The sequence below is a fragment of the Lotus japonicus genome, chromosome 6, assembly GCF_012489685.1.
Source record: "Lotus japonicus ecotype B-129 chromosome 6, LjGifu_v1.2".
NCBI lineage: Eukaryota > Viridiplantae > Streptophyta > Magnoliopsida > Fabales > Fabaceae > Lotus > Lotus japonicus.
Window position 1 is genome coordinate 62,497,996 of NC_080046.1, and position 20,130 is coordinate 62,518,125.

The following is a 20,130-nucleotide window of genomic DNA, read 5'->3' on the forward strand; positions in this document are numbered from 1 at the left end:
ATCACAGAAATCAACACCAAGAGTCAGAAACTCAGCAATCAAAGAGTCCTAGGGTTACACGGTACACTACTACCTCCGTGGTACGACAATCTAACGCGTTAAGACAAGTTTTCGAAAAATCGGATTCTCCCCCCCCCCTTGATATAGCTCTCGGCCACTTCCTTTAATTGGGAGGGTCGATTTTTCTTCGATCAAACTTGGTTCCTAGGTTAACATAAGCCGTAACTAAGACGGTTCTAAGCTCGGAAAAATTTTCGGATCGAAAACTGATATAGGGGTAGTTTGGTCATTATTTTTAGCTCAAAATTTCAAAATTGGATTTTTGAAAAACAAATTGGATGGGGACGTCCACAACGACGTTTATGACGACAAACCCTACTAGCACTAAGCCAAGTCGATAGTTTAGAGCGTAAAGGTTGCGACTTTGCCGAAAAATGGGTATTTAAGGTAGAAATTGATCCCGGCGGCATTTCGTCGACATTCGACAAAATCTAATCCGCAGAACACGCTCAGGAGCATGCAGGGAAGAAGTTTAGACACTGAAATCAGCGTATTTGAACAGTTTTTCAAAAACCTCAAAATTTTGAACTCAGAAAGTCGTAGGAGAAGTGGACAGAAACGACGATTCGAAGGAGAGTATAGTTTACCTACCTCGAGGTCTTCGATTAGTGACGATCGGTGAAGCAAACGGGCAAGAAACGACGAAGATCCGGATCTCTCTCTCTCTCTCTAGATGCTCGCGGGTTTGGGGTGGGGAAATGGGTATTTTTTTGCAAAAAATCAAATTTTTAAGCTATTTATAGGTTTTGAAAAAAACGGAAAAAAGATTTTTTTGCGATTCCGATTTTTCCTGCGCGTTCCTCTGCGCATTCTAAGATAGGTTCTGGCGACAGAATTCCAGAACTCAAAACAGGATTATTGGAATTAAACCAAAAGATCCAAAATCGGCATAAGTCGGTGTAAGTCGGATTATCCCGAAAAACTACTTTTTGCAGTGATCGTCTGATGAGAAAACTTCCTTCTGAAGAAAGATTAGGAATGATGAGAGAAATAGGAGAACGCGGGTGGAATCTTCTTTTGCAGCTCCGAATAGAAAAAGTCTTCATCGTCTGTCGATCTTAGGTTTTCCCGAACTATCAGGGATTCCGTTTCGGCAAACTTCCGAGAATTGGAATTTGACGTTCGTACTTTCCAGGATTTCGCATCGAAATGGTTGTTTAAGGACGGAAAAGAGAAGTTCTAACATTTCTCTGAGGATTTTTGGAATTAGTTTCCATCGTGTCCTAAAGCGTAAATTAACTATTCACTAATACCTTTGACCTAGGATTAAGCGTATGTTAGTCGTGCTATAACTCTTTCGGTTTTTCGATAAATTCTTGGACTTTTCCTGAACCTTTTTCCTTCCCAAATTTATCTTAATCAAATAACTCTTTTATTTTATTCACTTATCCAAAGCGTTAAAACTTGGGCCTTACATCCTGTGTTTGAGGTGCACATGATAAGGACAAGATATGATAAGGAAAAATGTATCAGATTTATATTTGAATAAAAAATACATTTAAAATTGATCATTCTATTAAATTTAATTTCTTTACATTTTCATGAATGGGTCTATATTTTAAAATAAATAAAATTAATTTAAATTTTATTAATTAGCCTATTTTATTGTTTTGAAGATACCCTATATTTTAAATAAAATTATGCAGTTAACCGATTGGTTTTCACTTAGTTGTGACACGTGATAATTAACAATAAAAGTTAACTAAATTAAGAATATTATTATTTCAAAAGTAATTTATATTTGAATTATAAATTATTATATAAGTAGATAAGTAGTTTTAAATAATAGGAGATGAAAATAAAAAATTAATCTATTACTATTAAAAATCAATATTTGTAATCAATGTTTTTCACTTATTTGTGACACGTGATAAACAATAAAAATTAACTAAATTAAAAATATTATTATTTCAAAAATAATTTATATTTAAATTATTATATAAGTAGATAAATAATTTTTAAATAATAGGAGATGAAAATATTAAATTAGTCTATTATTATTAATAGATCAATATTTGTAAGTGAGTAGTCTATTTTTACTATTTATGAATAATAATTTTATTTATTTTTTATTTTAGTTAAATTAATATTTTTATATTTACTAATTAATATTATTATAAATTATAAATTATAAATTATAAATTATATAATATTAAAATAAATTAATTTGGAGTTAGGATACTGAAAGAAAATATATAACTGGTATCCTATCCTGCTCTATCCTAACTCCCCCCTCAGGATAACTTTTACACATGATTGACAGGATAGGATAGAAGACAGGATAGTGTTATCATATCCTGCTGGTGCAACAAACAACAGATAACAACAGGATATGATTATTATCCTGTCCTATCCTATCCTATCCTGGTCACCAAACGAGCCCTTAGTATACATTAGCATATATTTAGTGCTTACATGAGGTTAGCTTGGACATTCCACAAGCGATCGTCGAGACGAATTCTATGGAGGTTGTGTGCTTGCTGGACTCTCAAAACGCAAGGTCACACCAGTATGAACAAGTGGTTATGAGTATTCTTCATCTTCACGCAACTCATGGAGATATTGTGTTCCAATATACACCAAGGACTTCCAACTCTTTGGCAGACTACTTGGCCAAACTTGGTTTGCGTCTTCAGTATGGTACCCACAACTTTTTGATAGTCCTTTTTGGTGAATATCACTCCCTTCTTGCTAGAGATGCTGGTTCTGGGTCTAGCTTAGTTGTTTTTTCAGGTTAGCCTTTGGGCTTGGGGTTTTCCCCTCATTGTAACAAAAAAAAAAAAAGTGCTTACCGTTACAATTAAGATATGTTTATGTGACTCATATAATAGTGAAAAACTCTTCTCGCTTAAAGTTTTTCTTTTATCTGATTTGACATAGCGTAACCAATTTATCCATACCCACAAGTTTCATCATCGTCTTAACCAACTCACATTCATCGCTTTATATTGTTTGTCACATAATGTCCATCAACAACAACGTCCAAACTCGTTTGTCGCGAAATGTCCCAACAACAATGCCCAAGCTCATAGTGGGTTTATTATGCCCAATTGGATAAAAAAAGACTTCAAGTAAGATTGATGAATCATCATTTTGTGAGCCACATGAGCATAATTTAATGATGGGCACTAAACAAGATGACCATAAATATTTTCGAGCATTAAAACTAAGATTTTCATAGACGTTTTTTTTTGTACATCAGAAAGATAAATTGCACCCGTCAGAAATCGATCCCTGAACACCCTCTACCCAACTCATATGTCCACAGCTCCTACCACTTGAGCTATCATACTAGGACATATTTTCATAGACTAAAACCAACATTTACTATACTTTTAGGGATTAAAAACATATTTAAACCAAAATAAAATATAGAGTTTATGAATTTAAGTTTTGTTTGGTACTTACGGGTATCTCTAAGGGAAACATTCTTGTTGATGGATAAGCTTATGCTACAATTAGCACCAAACAATGGATAATGTCATAATGTATTGTATAAATTTATACATTCATGCATAATATGACATATCAAACGAGCCCTTACCACTTAATTTGATAGTGACATAAGTCCATGACCGAAAGTTTTTTTGTAACAATGGGAAAGAAACAAACAAAGCAATAAACTAAACAACTACATCCTGACATAGCAGGGGAACAATAACAGCCGGAGGAATGGTCCAGACTTTCCAATCCCAATTCTGACGAACTGCGATCTTGGCCAAAGCATCAGCGACTTGATTTCTATCCCTCGGGATATAAACAACGGTAACGTTCCAATCACGTGCGAGTAGAGCATGACATCCCTGTGCCAATAGGTGCTCACATCCACCGTACTCCCCAACACCTCTTGGACTTTTAGGCAATCCACATAGCAAGTCACATAACGGTATCCAAGATCCCAAGTGTGAGTCAGGCCACGCAACACCGCTGTAAGCTCAGCTTTGAAAGCATCCCCCGCACCAAACGCTGCACCAAAACCATAAATCCATCGTCCATTACTGTACCTTAGAACTCCTCCTCCGCCCATCTTATCAATATCCCGAAACCAGCTACCATCCGTATGGAGCATGATCTCGTTGACACCAGGACCAACACTGGAAACCGCCGGAACAGAACCTGTACCCCAGCGCTGAAAATCCCCAACATCAAGAGCTACTCGGTGAAGAACGTCTCCAGGTTGCCACTGGGTTTGATCGAAGACAAAGCTGTTGCGCCACTTCCAAATATTTCAGACGATTGCGCAAAAGAGAGCGTTGTTTCAGACCAAAAGTTTTTTACATACCTTGAGAAATCATTTTTCTTATAAATCATATCAAAAAAATAATTGCAATTACTAAATTGGCCTTTTTTTTAACACGTGTGGCCTTATCCGATTGATTTTTCATTTTTTTTTTGTAACATGAGCTGAAACAACAATGTTTCGTAGATTGCTTGAGTTGTTCCACTGTCATGAAAATGGCGGCTTCACTCTCACCGTGGTTCTCTCCCACCGCCTTCGCTCGCTCCAACCCTCGCACACCCAACACCAACAAGCTTTTCCCAGCCTCTAAACTCAAGAAGCAAGCCGCCAAACGCAAGTCCTCGCCGGAACCGGTGGTGCTCTCCGGCGGCGACGCCACTACCTACACTCGTCTTCCTCTCAAGCACGACTACTCATTCCCCTCTACCCCGCTTTCCACTTCCGAAGTCAAACTCTCCGAGTCAATTCACCGCAGCTACAAACAGAAACCAGGAAAAGAAGAAGAGGAAGAGGAAGAGGAAGAAGAGTTCATTGATGGAAGCTTTGAAGGAAATGTTGATTTTGAATCTGAAGGCGAAGAGGAGGAGGAGGAGGAGGAGGAGGGAGAAGAAGAAGAGGAATTCGGCTATTGGGGTGAAGAGGGTGTTGAGAGTAACGATGTTTCGAGTTTGGAGAACGACGAAAATTCGGACGGTGAGGTGAAGGAGAAGGGGGTGCCGGCGGTGATGCGGTGCTTCGACCGGGCTAAGGTATACGCGAAGGCGGGAAACGGAGGGAATGGGGTGGTGGCGTTCCGCCGGGAGAAGTTCGTGCCGTTAGGGGGGCCGTCGGGTGGAGACGGAGGGAGAGGTGGGAATGTGTTTCTGGAGGTGGATGGGGCAATGAACTCGCTGTTGCCGTTCCGGAACGGCGTGCATTTCAGGGCGGGGAGGGGGTCTCATGGGCAGGGGAGCTTGAAGTGTGGGGCCAAGGGGGAGGATGTAGTGGTGAAGGTGCCGCCGGGGACGGTGGTTAGGGAGGCCGGTGGGGACAGGGTGCTGTTGGAGATGGTGTCTCCCGGACAGAGGGCGTTGTTGTTGCCGGGTGGCCGAGGTGGAAGAGGGAATGCTTCCTTCAAGTCTGGGTCTAATAAGGTTCCCAAGATTGCTGAGAATGGTGAAGAAGGTCCTGAAATGTGAGCTCTTCTTCAATGCTTTTAAATGCTCATGTGTTATATGCTGTGCTTCCACTATATTCTGTTCAATGATAGTTATATATGATCATGGACAAGATTCAATTTGGTTACAGACTTACATACATGTAGAAGAAGCACGGCCATGTCCAGAACTTAGTTTAGAAATATAATATATGCCTTACAGATGATAGCATTCACTTTGAGGCAAAAAGAGAACATAACTCTACTTATGGATTGGATGAATGTACTTTCACGTTAACTCAACTGGTATCCAAACACAATCTTTTGTAATAGCTTTTATCAGCTTATGACATGGTTTCACTACATGTATAACCAAGTCATCTAGAGTTTGATCATTGTTGTCGTCCATTATTCTAGTAAAAAAGTTGAATTTCAGCACAAGATATGTGAACTTGTGCATTGTCCTACTTTAAACCCAATGGTCTCTTGCTGAGGGGGCATATTAGAAATATAATATAAAATCATTTACATGTCTTTATCCTACAGCTTAAGTGTTTGCGATAGTTGATTCATGACAATTTTCATCAGAAATAAAAAATAGTTTTAGTTAATACTAATAAAAGCTTGGTGAAATCATGAACTAACTCGTAACCGATGTCTATTTTTTTTTCTTTTTCCATTTGGTATGATTTCCAAATTATATGAGAGTTTGAGAAGAATGGTTTCTTTTTATCAGGTGGTTGGAGTTGGAACTCAAGCTGGTTGCTGATGTTGGTATTGTTGGGGCTCCAAATGCGGGGAAAAGTACACTTTTGAGTGTCGTTAGTGCTGCAAAGCCAGAGGTGGCAAATTATCCCTTCACAACCCTGCTTCCCAATCTTGGTGTTGTTTCCTTTGACTATGATTCAACGATGGTAGTGGCAGACCTTCCGGGACTTCTTGAAGGAGCACACCGAGGTTTTGGTTTGGGTCATGAGTTTCTACGACACACTGAGAGGTGTTCTGCCCTGGTAAGCAGGCATTTCTTATCAAGATGATATCAATGATTTTCCCCTGCTGTATATAGTTAGACATATATAGCTTACATTCTCAGCTCTTTTTTGCTGTCCTTAGTTTTATCTTAATAGTCAGGAAAGACTATGGTTGTTGTTGTTATTGACTTACTGTATACCCATCTTATTCTACCTAAGTCAATCAATTAGTAAATTGTCAATCCAGACTATTCTGAATCTTTCATTATGTCTGAAAGAACTTTGTTGGATTTTAAATTTGCAATTGATCCTAAGAATGATTGATCAACTTTTACACTGCTCACCCAGGTAGAATATATTTGTACGATTTCCCCCTATATCAACCTTCTGTTATTGCTGTATGGTATTGTTAGGCACGCTATTTCCAAATATAACTAATTTGATATCGTTTGCCTGTTTTCCCTTGCTACATCCCTGAAAATTGCTGTTAAAAACAAGCCACTATATTTGGTTTTACTATATTTGGTTTTAGGTACATGTTGTTGATGGTTCATCACCGCAGCCCGATCTTGAGTTTGAGGCAGTTCGTCTAGAGCTGAAGCTGTTTAATCCTGAAATTGCTGATAAGCCTTTTATTGTTGCTTATAACAAAATGGATCTTCCAGAAGCATATGAAAACTGGGAGTCCTTCAAAGAGAAGTTACAATCTTGGGGGATCACACCTTTTTGTATGAGTGCTGTCAAAAGCGAAGGTACTCATGAAGTTATCTGTGCTGCTCATGAGCTTTTGCGTAAAAGCAAAGAAGATAAGGAGGAGTATGACTATGAAGGTTATATTTTGCTTTGTACTTATTCTATATATTTTGTCACATTACCAGAATATTCTTTTTTTTTTCTTCTCAAAAAGGCATTTCTTATGAACAAATATGACGTATTCCAGATGGAAGAGATATGGTAAACTTGAACCATGTAGCTGATGCAGTACAGAAGCAGCGAAGCGCATCCATTAGTGATTTTGAGATTTTTCACGAAAGCAATTCAAATGTCTGGCGTGTAGTTGGATCTGGATTGCAACGTTTTATCCAGATGACAAATTGGCGGTAGGTTACAGAGTAAAAACATGATCATGAATACAATTCCTTAATGTGATTTATTGTTTTTAGAGCAATGTGTTATTTTTCGTTACATTTGAAAAATAATTTGTTGAGGTGTTACTTCTAATCATGTTCAACAAGTAGTGGTTAACTCCTTGTCCTGAATTTATTCTTCATTGTTAACAGAACATTTCCTACGCTTCCTGAAGCTTTGCATAGATTTTCAAACTTCACATAAAAGATGTAAAAACAACATAACACTCTTAGATTTGTATGAAACTTCATGGAAGAACCTTTCTGGAATAGTGTGAAAAATATCAAGATTGGAAAATTCATCCTCCTCTTAATTGATACTTGGTATGTGTTGGGAAAAAAAAAAGCGTTAGGATAAGCATTATGCTTGAAATTGCAACCTCTGTTCTGTTCAGAACTAGTCTCATATAAAGTAGTGGATACTTTTAACAGGTACATGGATTCAGGGAGAAGATTCGAACATGTTCTTGAGGCTTGTGGTGTGTATAAGTCTCTCATGAAACGTGGGATAAAGGAAGGCGACACAGTGATTGTTGGAGAGGTGTGTCTTTTGTTTCTCTTTGGCATTTCTGTTTTGTAATCCTTTCTAGAATGATGAATAAAGGTATGGTTGATTTACTGTATAAAATTTACTTGTCATTAACTGCTTCACATTCACTTAACATGACTTGTCTTATAAGGCAAAAATGTCAAAAACAATCTGGACACGTCATCTATCAAGTGCAAAGAGCTTCTTTTTAATATATCTTTCATTAGTTCTTCTACAATATTTTGCTCCATTTCATAATGCATAGCATACTTAATGACCATTTGCTCTGTTACATATCAGATGGAGATGATATGGCATGATTCCAAAGACAAGTCAGGTGCATCAAGGATGAAGAAGATCTCCACAGATTCAATTAAATGGCCTGAATGGAAGTAACACCTCTCTATTTTGGCGCTTCTAGATCCATGTGTATTGCAACTATGCCATAGGTAAGGAAAACGTTTTTCTCGTATGGTTCTGTCCCCTGCTACAAACATGAAACTTGGCTATAATCTAAATTGAATATAATGCGTTTTACATGACTTCCCCCCTATTACGTAACAGAGAATATTTTTGTTAGGGAATAAAATAATAATCTCTTAAAAATGTTGGTTATTAACATTGCCTAACAATATTCCTGGAATTTCAATTTGTAATGGTGCCTAAAACAGCCAAACGGAGAGGTGAGTATGTGACTACCTTTCCTTAGTTCTAACGTACCTTCCCGGTGGCTATGTTATTACTTCATTTTTTTTTATTTGAGTGTATTTATGGATATAAGATCATAATGCCACTGTTATAGTAGTTGTACTTGACAGTATTTTCAAACATTTGTAATTTGCTTTATGTAACTTTGTGAAATATCAAGATTATCAATTAGGTACCCCCTTGAAAATTCTGTTTACTTCTCTTTGATGAGCAAAAGTTCATGCAGGAAGCAAGTTTAGTCAAAATTTGAGAATCTATCTCAAAAAGCATAAGGGTAAAGCAAGCCAATTACATGCTTGTCCTGTGATGGTATGAGGGTGCATTTACAAATTACAATTTCAAATTCTTTTATTCAACTGGAAGCTAAGATCTTCTGCAACTGCTCACAAGTGAATAGGTAAGGTACAATTGAAGATGTGTGCCATCTTACGTTATTTATTGGCTTAAATTGGTTTAACAGATAATTAACCAACAGAAGAGAATATAATTGGTTATGTAATTGTATATTGATTTGCCATAAACAATCTTGTACTAAGATTGATAATGTCTAATCTGTTTACATTATCTTTGACAGACTGCTCTCATGCAGGTTGAATAATTTGATGAAATTAAGAGTGAAGATCAAATTTAGAGTTTCAAGTTTCACATGAAGTCCCAGTTGTTATATTTTATCTTTAGATAGTTTGTAGCTTGTTTTAGTTGCTGGTAAACCATATTATTATTCTGTATTCCAAGTGTAACAAAAAAAAAACAATTTATTACTCTTGAGAAGCGGTCCTGATATTGTAGGGAGGAAAAGATGTTAATGATTATAGCTGTAATCTGCTACTAGCAATGTATTAGACATACTGTGTTTTAGGGGTATAAGAGGCTCTTCTTCATCTATTTACTGTATCAGAGTGTCAAAATGTTAGCAACATACTAGCATGTTTGGATCAACATATTTTTCTTCGGAATCAATTTTGGCATGAACCATGTTTTGAATTGTTTGTGCATATCAATTGTCAGTGACAGTGTCCACCCTGATATGTAATGATTTAAATGTGTTTTTTGTTTATTCATTTATTTTTTCAGACTATTCATTATTCATTACATACTGTCATTTTTTTGGTCAATCATACTGTCATATATTAAGGTTGGTTCCTAAAATCATTAGTACCACCTAAGCTGAAGCGCTAGCATGATATTCTATAAATAAATGACCATACTAATATGATTGATGATTATTAAACAATGAAGTGAATGAGAATGAACAATTTTTGTTACTGAACTATGACTTAAAGTTATCTTACAATGCATTGGTTACTTAAAATAAAGGTTTTAAGTATTCTCAATTCAATTTAAACTTACTTTTAATCAAAATTAAATTTACAGAATTCTGATTATGTAAAATAAAAAAATACTTATCCAAACACATTTTGGCAAAACATTAACAAATAAATAAGAGTTTAAAAAGCACAAAAATCAAGTTGTGGTTTGAACTTTGGGTGCAAATTGAGAGTACACACATATAGTTTGATTAGAATTGAGCTGAAGCAGCATCATTTCGAAGAATTGAAATCCTTTATCCCTCTTTCATGTTCTATTTCTTTTCTCACTAATAGAATTGTGTTACCTCATTTAGAAACCATCAATGTAAGGTTAAAATTGTCATATTCATATCTATTTTTTAATTGACTTGAAATAATATTATTGATGAGACCCGGAAATAGTCACCAAATGGAACAGTTAATCCAAGTTGGAAATATATTGGTAACTTAAACTCCAATAGTCTTTAGATTAGAAAGATTAAAAACACTCCATTGCACTATTTTCCGTCAAAGTCCAAGTAAACAATGGTCATCTTTTTCCCTAAATGACGGAAGACCTTTAACAATAAAGAACAAGATGCAAAATTCTCTTCTAGCCATACAAGTTATTTACTTAAAACATGAGAAAGGGAGATTCTCACGTGTTCCCATATTTTAGAAAAAACGACCCTTTGTTTTTTAATGGGAGTCACCTTTAAATATAACTTCTAAATATACTTAAATCGATAAACAAAAATAATCCATCGCCAATTAATTGACACGAAATTGTTATAGTTTAAGCAGAGATTTAAAGTTTGAATCTCTATGATGCAACTACGTTAAATCTTAGTCAAAAAGTTTTCCCGCTCATAGTGCTTTGACATAATACTGAAACAGTCCATGCAATTGTTGGAAACCATAAAGAAATCAAAAAGCAGAAGTACATTGTGCAAAAATTGTTACCATACATAAATTTTACTCTCAACTACTCTATGAGTCATGTACACTCATATTCTCTAAAATAAATATTTGAATTATATTTCATCACACTCTAAAATAAAAGTATAAGTGAAACATGAGAACACAAATATAAACTCAAAGTATTCTAACGAGTACATTTTCAAACAAAGAACTTGAGTCGATATATAACTTTAACTTCCCTCTTCTGTCACCATATTAGAAAATATGAGCTTCTCAAAGAGTTTCCTTAACATCTCTTCATTTATCATTCTGAACAATGTGAGATTTACTCCACCGTTACAATCCGCAACTAAAACTAAACATGTTGAATCGTAGGAAACACAGAGGTTCCTCTAACCGCGTACTAACAAACATATAGTCTTATAGAGGTAAAGAAACCAAAAGAGAGAAAGATAAAATAATTTCTTTTGAGAAAAATAGAGCGTGGGTGAAAGCTATCTTTTGTTTTTCTAATACTAAAGAAACCCATATTTCAGGGATTATGTCAAGTACACCCGTCAAAATATAATCCTTTGCCAACCCAACTAAACTCACATCTTTTGAGATGTGCCTTGACTAACCTTTCTTCTGTCTTAATTTGTTCCAAAACCTTACAAAGAAAGAATTGAAACATCCCTTCAGTTCATCCATATTAAAAAAATGTATCTGTCGGTCACTCTTAGTTAAACTGTTTTTTCCTTGCATTATTAGCAAACAACTAAGATTATATATAGATAAACGTCGACGCAGGTGTAAATGGACTCTAACAATCACATACGTACCTCGTTATAAAAATTTAACAATTCTTCTTATAAATTAGATAAAAATAATCCTTCTCTTTCTTTTTTTTTGACAACAAAAATCATCTTTATTGAATAATGAGGGAAATTTAATACAACCTTCACATGAAAAAACAATCCTTCTCTTAACAAATGAGATGGCCTTAGAAAACTTCATATGCTTCTTTTACGTTCAATTTATTTGTTTTCATGTTCTTGTTTATTTTGGTGCAGGTAGGGCATTATGATACCATGCAATACTAATATTACCCTTTCAAATGGGGGTCCAACTAGAGCCAAGACATCTCTATCTTTCGGCTCCTTGAAATCTTTAGTGGAAGAGTCAAGGGTCAAAATTCAGTCCATTCTTAAGAACACAAATGATTAATTAATCAAATAACTGTGATTGACACTTTTGTCACCTCTCTCATTGTAGTCTCTGAAATTTTGAATGCTTTTCAGTTCTAAACATGACCAGACATGCTTGTATTACTAATGGAGAAGCATTGGTGACCCTAGGAAATATGCTAAAAAGTAAAAACAATAAAAGGGCTTGACTCATTTGATATGATCATGACATCTATTTCCAATGTATATAGAAATTTTTAGTGTAACACATGTATCCTCAACGAGAATCAATCATGTTTAAGTTGAGAACTTTCATATTATGGTGAGATTAGCTCTCACAACATATGTTTTTTTCATTCACAAGACTCGAACTTAAGACATTATATAACTAGAATTATACATGTTTCACATGAATCTAGTATATATTCTCTATTTCCAATGTATATATAGAATGATTTTGCAGGCTACTTAATTAATTAAAGAGATTATGATTATACTATAAGAGCTGTGAATCCTGTGGCCCACTATAGCTTTTGTTTTGTGGGGCGGTTAAGTCCAGTTCAATTTGCATGCTTGGTTTAAGCTTTTCGTTGCCCTTTTTGACTACCCAATTTTTCTATTAGCTTTTGAAGATTCTGCTCATGTCTCTTATTGTTATACTTTTCTCAAAATTTCTCAAAGGTCATAAACTGAGGAGGCAATTTGCAGGGAACATGTATTCTATGTTTTTGTTATCTTAAGTATTTCACTATCCATTCTCACATTTACTGGTGTAGCCTTTCTGCAGGGTACATTCATAAATCATAAAAATGTTGTCTTATCCAAAGTCCAGACATGGCTACCATCAAATTTTGATGAAAGTGTTTGTAAGATAGTAACTATTAAGCAACATTCTGAAATGTGAAATTGGATTTCTGCTGGGAAGATTCGAGACAAGAACAAACAAATGAAACTGAACTAAGCTGGAAATTTTACATGCATGTTTGGATCAATTGTGAATAGAATTTAAAAAGTTTCAATACTCTTGAGGTCCCTGAAATTGTATGTCGTACGAAAATAAGTCCCTGAATTTTTTTTTCCGATTCTGAATCCCTGGAATTTTTTTTTAATCAGAATAAGTCTCTACTCGTGTTTCCAGGCTATGTGGCTCAACTTTTGTTGAATCATTTATTCCACGTGACCTTTCTATTTTTTTAAATACACATGGATTAAAAAAATAAAATTAAACATTTAAATTTAAAGTTAAAATCTTATTAACCTAATTAACCCTAAATCTAATTAACCCTAAATCCCTAAAAAGATTTTAATTTTAAATTCAAAATGTTTAAATTTAAAATTAAAATCTTATTAACCTAATTAACCCTAAATCTAATTAACCCTAAATCCCTAAAAAGATTTTAATTTTAAATTTACATGTTTAAATTTTTTTGATCCATGTGTATTTAAAAAAAATAGAAAAGTCACGTGTAATAAATGACTCAGTAAAAATTGTGCCACATAGGCTGGAAACACGAGTAGAGACTTATTCTGATTAAAACAAAATTTCCAGGGATTCGGAATCGAAAAAAAAAAATTCAGGGACTTATTTTCGTACGGCAGACAATTTCAGGGACCTCTAGAGTATTTAAGCCTAGAATTTATTTTAGTAAAATTAATTATAGTGAAAGTGAGTTGAAAGTAATTTATATGCATATTTAGAAAACAAATGCAAAATCATGTATCTTCAAGAATCGCATTAGGTATATGTTACAAGCAGTAGCCTTTATGTTAATTGTTCTGGTCGGCTTAGAAGGTTTTTGAACAAATAAACGTCGAGTTGGTTGGCCAGGATGACAAGAAGACAAAGTCGTCCAAATGTAAATTGGCCAAACTAATGGCTAAGTAAAAATTAAACGAGACAACTTCACAAAGATTGAGTGTTCTCACTATAACATGGTTCAATCACTATAAATACAAGTTTGGTCGTCAAATCAATTAAGTATGGTTTATTATTACTTACATTTAATTCTTCTATTCTTAGATAATTCTCTCTAAAGTGTCTTCACTAACTTGGTTTTGGAATGTCATTTACAGGTACTTCCATTTTTGTGTATACTCCCTGCCTCACTACAATCTCTGCCTATTTTACCGTCACACGCAGCGCCATACATTGGCTTAAGGTACGTTTATTATATTTTTGGAAGAACATTTATGAACACATTTATATGAAAGTGATTTATGTATATTAAGGTAAATTTTAGTTGTAAAATCACATAATTGATTATATTTTACCCTAGAAGATAGAAGCTATAATTTGTTGTTTCATCTCAGAATTGACTTTGAGAGATAGAACCGATTTTAACTATGAAAATCAAATATAACACTTGCAAGTTGCAAACATGAGTCCAAACATGTCCTATATGTCTTTAGTATCGAGATCTTCACAAGAAAATCTGATCCTACACGTGAAGGTTAGGTGTTATATTTAGTTGCCTGAATCAACTTCATCATGTGTGAACAAGGCACTTAAGCATAGTGAAGAGTCAACTACTACCATCAGTTCAGTACAAGATATATATTATAAACCCATACAATAGAATTGAAGAATCTACCACAATGTGAAGTACATGTGGGGGGAGAAATACATTTCAGAATTTAACAAGAGGGTCTTCAAAAGATAAACCTTTATTTTTCTATTTTTGTATTGTAGTGTGGGGTTGTTTCCAATGACATAAGACAAGAAAGACTCATACAATATCTAATTCTTCGATAATTTAGTGTCAAGTCAGTGATGATTTTAACTACTTCCTTTGAAAATCATGAAGCAAACAAGAGTTTCCGATGTAATGGTTGATTATTTTGCACAAAATGTTCACGTGTGCTTACATGATGCTGGAAAATGGCATGCTGAGATTAATTAAGTCTAAATTCAAAAGTTTGAGACTCTTGGAGTATGCAGACAAAACCATGTAGTTGTTTCCTGTTAGGAAATAACACAGCTGAAGAAGTAAAGTAAAACCAGGAGCGCAATCAACAACACAAGAATATAACGTGGAAACTCCAAAACCGGAGAAAAAATCACGGTCGTTGTCAAAACCGACAACCAGAGAATACAGAGAATAAACACTATGTGAAAATTGTTACAACACATAGACTTCACTCTCAACCACCCCAGTACACCCACACTCTCCAAAGTAAATATTTGAACTACATCTCACAATGCTCTAAAACAAGAGCATAAGAGAAAAAGAAAACACAAAATAAACTTAAAGTGTTTTCAGGTGCTACATCTTGGTGTTTTGGTGTGTTGAAACAAGGAGCTTGAGATCCCTATATATAGTCTTGGACCCTCCCACCCCTCACTAATCTAAGCGATGTGGGACTTCTCCAAGATGCATAACTTGATCTTTTTTCTCCTTCATTAGCAATGTGAGACTTACATTGCAATCAACCCCAACAATCTCCACCTTGATTGTAATGGTCTTCAGTCTTCATTGTCTATAACGACAATCATTGTCTTCACTAGGGGTGTACAAGGGACGGGTTGGGACGGGTTTTGGTTAACCCTAACCCGACCCTAAATATTGATCGGGTCAACTCACAGACCCTAACCCGTCCCTAGACCCGAAGCAACCCGACATTATGCGGGTCCAATTTAGGACGGGTCTATGTAGGACGGGACCGGGTTGACCCGAGGGACAATAAGTTTAAGACTATTTGATACTAATTGTAAAATTTAAAGATAATAACATACTAAAAGAGTTATAAGTTGGAACCATTTTTTAGAAGAAATAACTTGAAAGAATTCAATTCTTTCATAATCTATTGCACTTGAGAGGTTTACATTTTGTTTGATCATTTCTTCACTTGTCTCACATATGCATAATACACACACATGATTTTCTCTTGTTAGAGCATGAAAGTGTCAATAGTTAATTTAATTCATAAGGTAAATGTTAAACATTTTAATTTCATCTACATGATAAGATAAATTTGAGCACCATGTATCACATTTTAATCATTATGACAAATTAAAATTTTATCAAATATATATGTGGGACGGGCCGGGTGACCCGAGTTTCAACCCGAACCCGACCCGACCCGAAGTCGGGTAACTCAAAGATCAACCCGAACCCGGTCTCTTTTAATGATCGGGCCGGGTTCAACCCGGCCCTAAAGGCTTGGGCCGGGACGGGTCGCGGGTAGGGTCGGGTCTTGTACACCCCTAGTCTTCACCGACAAACACAATTCTCATTGTCTATATACCGACAAATTAAATTATCATACTCCACCATAAAAGAGTATACTACACTTATAACTAAACCATCCCAAGAAATTTCTTCACTTGGAACTAAACCATTCCAAGAATTTTCACATGCCGAAACCTTGCTGAAAATTTATGGTGCAACTTCCATGTTGGCTTTCTCCGGAAGTTCATCAGCCATCGACATAACCACGTAACTTGCATCGATGCCAACCAATGCCTGCACGCTATCACCACACACCTTGCATCTATATCAACCAATGCCCGTGTGCCACCTGGACAAATATTATGCCCAGAACACCTTGTGTAATCACGATTGCATCAACTCCTCCATCAGAGCATCATTGCAGCTGCAAACCGACTGTAGACCGTGCACCAGGTTGGTTCCCAGCCAGAACCTCCCAAAACAACACTTCACAATGTCACACTTCTTCAACACCTTCGCAATACCACACAAAGTGATATCCATCGAACCGGAAGCTCTGATACCACTATTAGGAAATAACACAGCTGAATAAGTAAAGTAAAATCAGGAGCGCAATCAACAACACAAGAATATAACGTGGAAACTCCAAAACCGGAGAAAAAACCACGGTCGTTGTCAAAACCGACAACCAGAGAATAAACACTATGTGAAAATTGTTACAACACATAGACTTCACTCTCAACCACCTCATAACCTCAGTACACCCACACTCTCCAAAGTAAATATTTGAACTACATCTCACAATGCTCTAAAACAAGAGCATAAGAGAAAAAGAAAACACAAAATAAACTTAAAGTGTTTTCAGGTGCTACATCTTGGTGTTTTGGTGTGTTGAAACAAGGAGCTTGAGATCCCTATATATAGTCTTGGACCCTCCCACCCCTCACTAATCTAAGCGATGTGAGACTTCTCCAAGATGCATAACTTGATCTTTTTTCTCCTTCATTAGCAATGTAGGACTTATATTACAATCAACCCCAACAATCCTTCACTGGTTTTTCTCAGGGTTGATTCCAGCAAAATAGTATTTCACTTATATCAATTACTTGGTCATCATGGAAAGTTCTCAGAAAATGCACTAGATTTATTGAAAAGACAATTAACGATAACAGTTTACAGGGTCAAGGTGTTTTTTAAAACTCTTGATTCTGAAGTTAGAATCAATTCCAAGAAGAAACTTCTATAAGTTACTTCTAAGGTTTCAGAATTGATTATGACGAAATAGAAGTTGATCCAAACATGCTATAAATATGTGTCTTTTTCATTTAGTCTATTAATTAGCTTGGCCATTACAATAAACTGATATATATATATATATCAAGAATGAATATTGTTTATCTTTATCAAATCCCAATACCTTTTGCAGGGACCTGATGCAATAATTGTCTCAGTAAGTTTTAAATTGTTTACTGAGTTCAAAAACTAAATTTTTGGTCTATTCTTTAAACTTAAGATATGAGTTCTTGTGCTTATCAGTTATCACTAATATAGAGAAAACACATTTTAAATGTCATTGGAATTATGAAGAAAGTGACTGTTGTGAAGTAAAAACTCAAAGTGCAGTTTGTGGAGCTCCCTTTGAAGTATTTGACAAGTGCAGGGTGTATTTATTTTCAATATTCAGTTTAATTTTGAAGTAAGTGGGAGGTGAAATGAAAAGGGGAGAACAGTTTTCATAAAAAAATTGTCCTTTTAACTTCTCTCCATCATCAATTCAGGGTCTTTAAAAGACTTCTCACCAGTCCCAAACTTCACACATTCATATTCTGCAGTCCTATTTAACTTCCCTAAGCTACATCACATTTTCTTAGCTCATCCAAAACACATTTTCATTGCCATGTCTACCTCTAGAAACTCAGAATCTTTCCTCAAAGGATATGACCCTAATCAAACCCAAATAAACTTATCTCTCCTTCAAAGAAACACATCTCCTTGCAGTGAGAGAAGAGGCAGAAAAAAGCAAGCAGATCCAGGGAGGTTTCTTGGGGTGAGGCGCCGCCCTTGGGGTCGATATGCTGCTGAAATCAGAGACCCTGCAACTAAAGAAAGACACTGGCTTGGAACATTTGACACTGCTCAAGAAGCAGCTCTTGCTTATGACAGAGCTGCTCTGTCCATGAAAGGTAGCCAAGCAAGAACCAATTTCATATACTCTGATGACACCAATCTTCACAATGTTCTCAGTCCAATGAATGTTCAAGCTCTCTTACCAGCTTCTCAGTTCCACAATAACACTCAGAGCACACAACCAACCAATCAGAATAGCCTCTCTCACATTAATACTTCCAACATTGGAAGCTCCTCTGGCTTGAATGCTGAAAGTGCATATGGGTCACCCCATGATGACAATTTCTTCTTCTCCAATGATTCTTCTAACTCAGGCTATTTGGAATGCATAGTTCCTGATAACTGTTTCAGACCTGCTTCAAGTGATCAAAAAGCTGGTAGCAGCATTAACACAAACACCATGCAGGCTCAATCACATTTTGACAACATTGCATTCTCTCAAGAAGCCTCAAACATGAATTTTCCATCTTACCCAAGTGAACTTGGTCAAGGATTATGGGGTAATCAACAATCATGGGATTTCAATTCTTCTAATGAACTTAATTCAGCCATGTTTCACAATCCATTAAGGAATGAAGAAGGGTGCATGTATGCATTTTGTCCCATCAGTGACAGTCCAAACTATGGGCCAATGACTGAGGCTGTTTCTTCAACTACAACATCATTTCCTCTCTTTGGGGATGTTGACTTTGAATACTCACTCTTCTAAACCCTTGTTGAGGTACCTTTATCAAGGGAGGCCCTAGACTTTTAGGTCTTGTGTAACTTGCATGCAGTTAGTACGTGTGTCTAGCTTGAAAGTTTGGTCTAGGAAGTATAGGGAAGTCTTTTATTCTAATGCTTTACACATGGGGTGAGCTTTGCCTTTTATGGTTCTTGCACACACTCTTGTACCACTACCAATTCCATGTTTCACTTCAAGGAAACTCATTATTCCTTTTATCATCATATCATCATTAGTAAAATTCACTACTTAAAATTTGTCTAAATGACAGTCTCATTCTTATCTAAAATCTACACTCGACCTCAAACTCTTATAATAAGTTAACACCATATAATACATTTTAAACAATAGAATTCCAATAAAATAAAAAACAGAGGAAGAAAATTGATACAACTTTATCAAGGATAAACTCATGGTATGTAACTTAATGTATGTCAATACGTCTTTTTCTATAGCGACTCTCCACCACACTATGTGTATATATATATATATAGAGACAGACATGCACGCGCACGGAGGAAACATGTTGATAGCAAGGTTTATTGCTATGTTTAATTTTCGGCTGCTTGCCTAAACTTTTGGGTACAATGAAATAAAGGCAGTCATCCATGCTCCAAGCACCCTGGGAACAACATGGTCTATATGAGTAGACTCCGATATCAATTGATTTTGAGAAAGAAAAATTGAGCTTATTTGAGTTCAACTTATAACATAAAGGCTTATGTATTGGAAGAACTTATGTGAATAGTTTATATTCTATTTATAAGTTGTTTTAAACTTATTTTTATAAGCCGGTCAAAATGGCTTAAGAATAAGCATGTATACCTATTTATAACATATTTTGAGTTTATTTCAATAAGCTTTTCAATTTAGCGCTAATACATGTTGGCTTAGTTCGTAAGAGCTAGACACTTCTCATAAAAAAGTTGTGTCAATGCCAATGTGAGACTTGTGTTGGTAAGCG

General features: G+C 35.6%; 2 protein-coding genes across 6 annotated transcripts; both read left to right on the forward strand.

The window, feature by feature from the left end:
* Positions 1–4,469: 4,469 nt before the first annotated feature.
* On the forward strand, positions 4,470–9,730 carry LOC130724437 (GTP-binding protein OBGC, chloroplastic). 5 transcript variants are annotated; one of them, XM_057575659.1, is made up of 8 exons: positions 4,470–5,474; positions 6,172–6,445; positions 6,939–7,236; positions 7,347–7,506; positions 7,966–8,074; positions 8,363–8,511; positions 8,997–9,172; positions 9,345–9,730. In XM_057575659.1, exons 1-6 carry the CDS (start codon positions 4,510–4,512, stop codon positions 8,456–8,458), a joined length of 1,902 nt encoding a protein of 633 aa, XP_057431642.1. In that variant the 5' UTR covers positions 4,470–4,509; the 3' UTR covers positions 8,459–8,511; positions 8,997–9,172; positions 9,345–9,730. The 5 variants fall into 5 exon arrangements, with proteins under 5 accessions (XP_057431642.1, XP_057431643.1, XP_057431640.1 ...); XM_057575660.1 differs by having other exon boundaries at positions 9,360–9,730; XM_057575657.1 differs by having other exon boundaries at positions 8,997–9,167.
* An 8,337-nt stretch (positions 9,731–18,067) lies between these two features.
* LOC130722659 (ethylene-responsive transcription factor ERF086-like) lies at positions 18,068–19,404 on the forward strand. The gene has a single exon (XM_057573465.1). The coding sequence runs from the start codon at positions 18,213–18,215 to the stop codon at positions 19,149–19,151; it is 939 nt and encodes a 312-aa protein (XP_057429448.1). The 5' UTR covers positions 18,068–18,212; the 3' UTR covers positions 19,152–19,404.
* Positions 19,405–20,130: the final 726 nt, after the last annotated feature.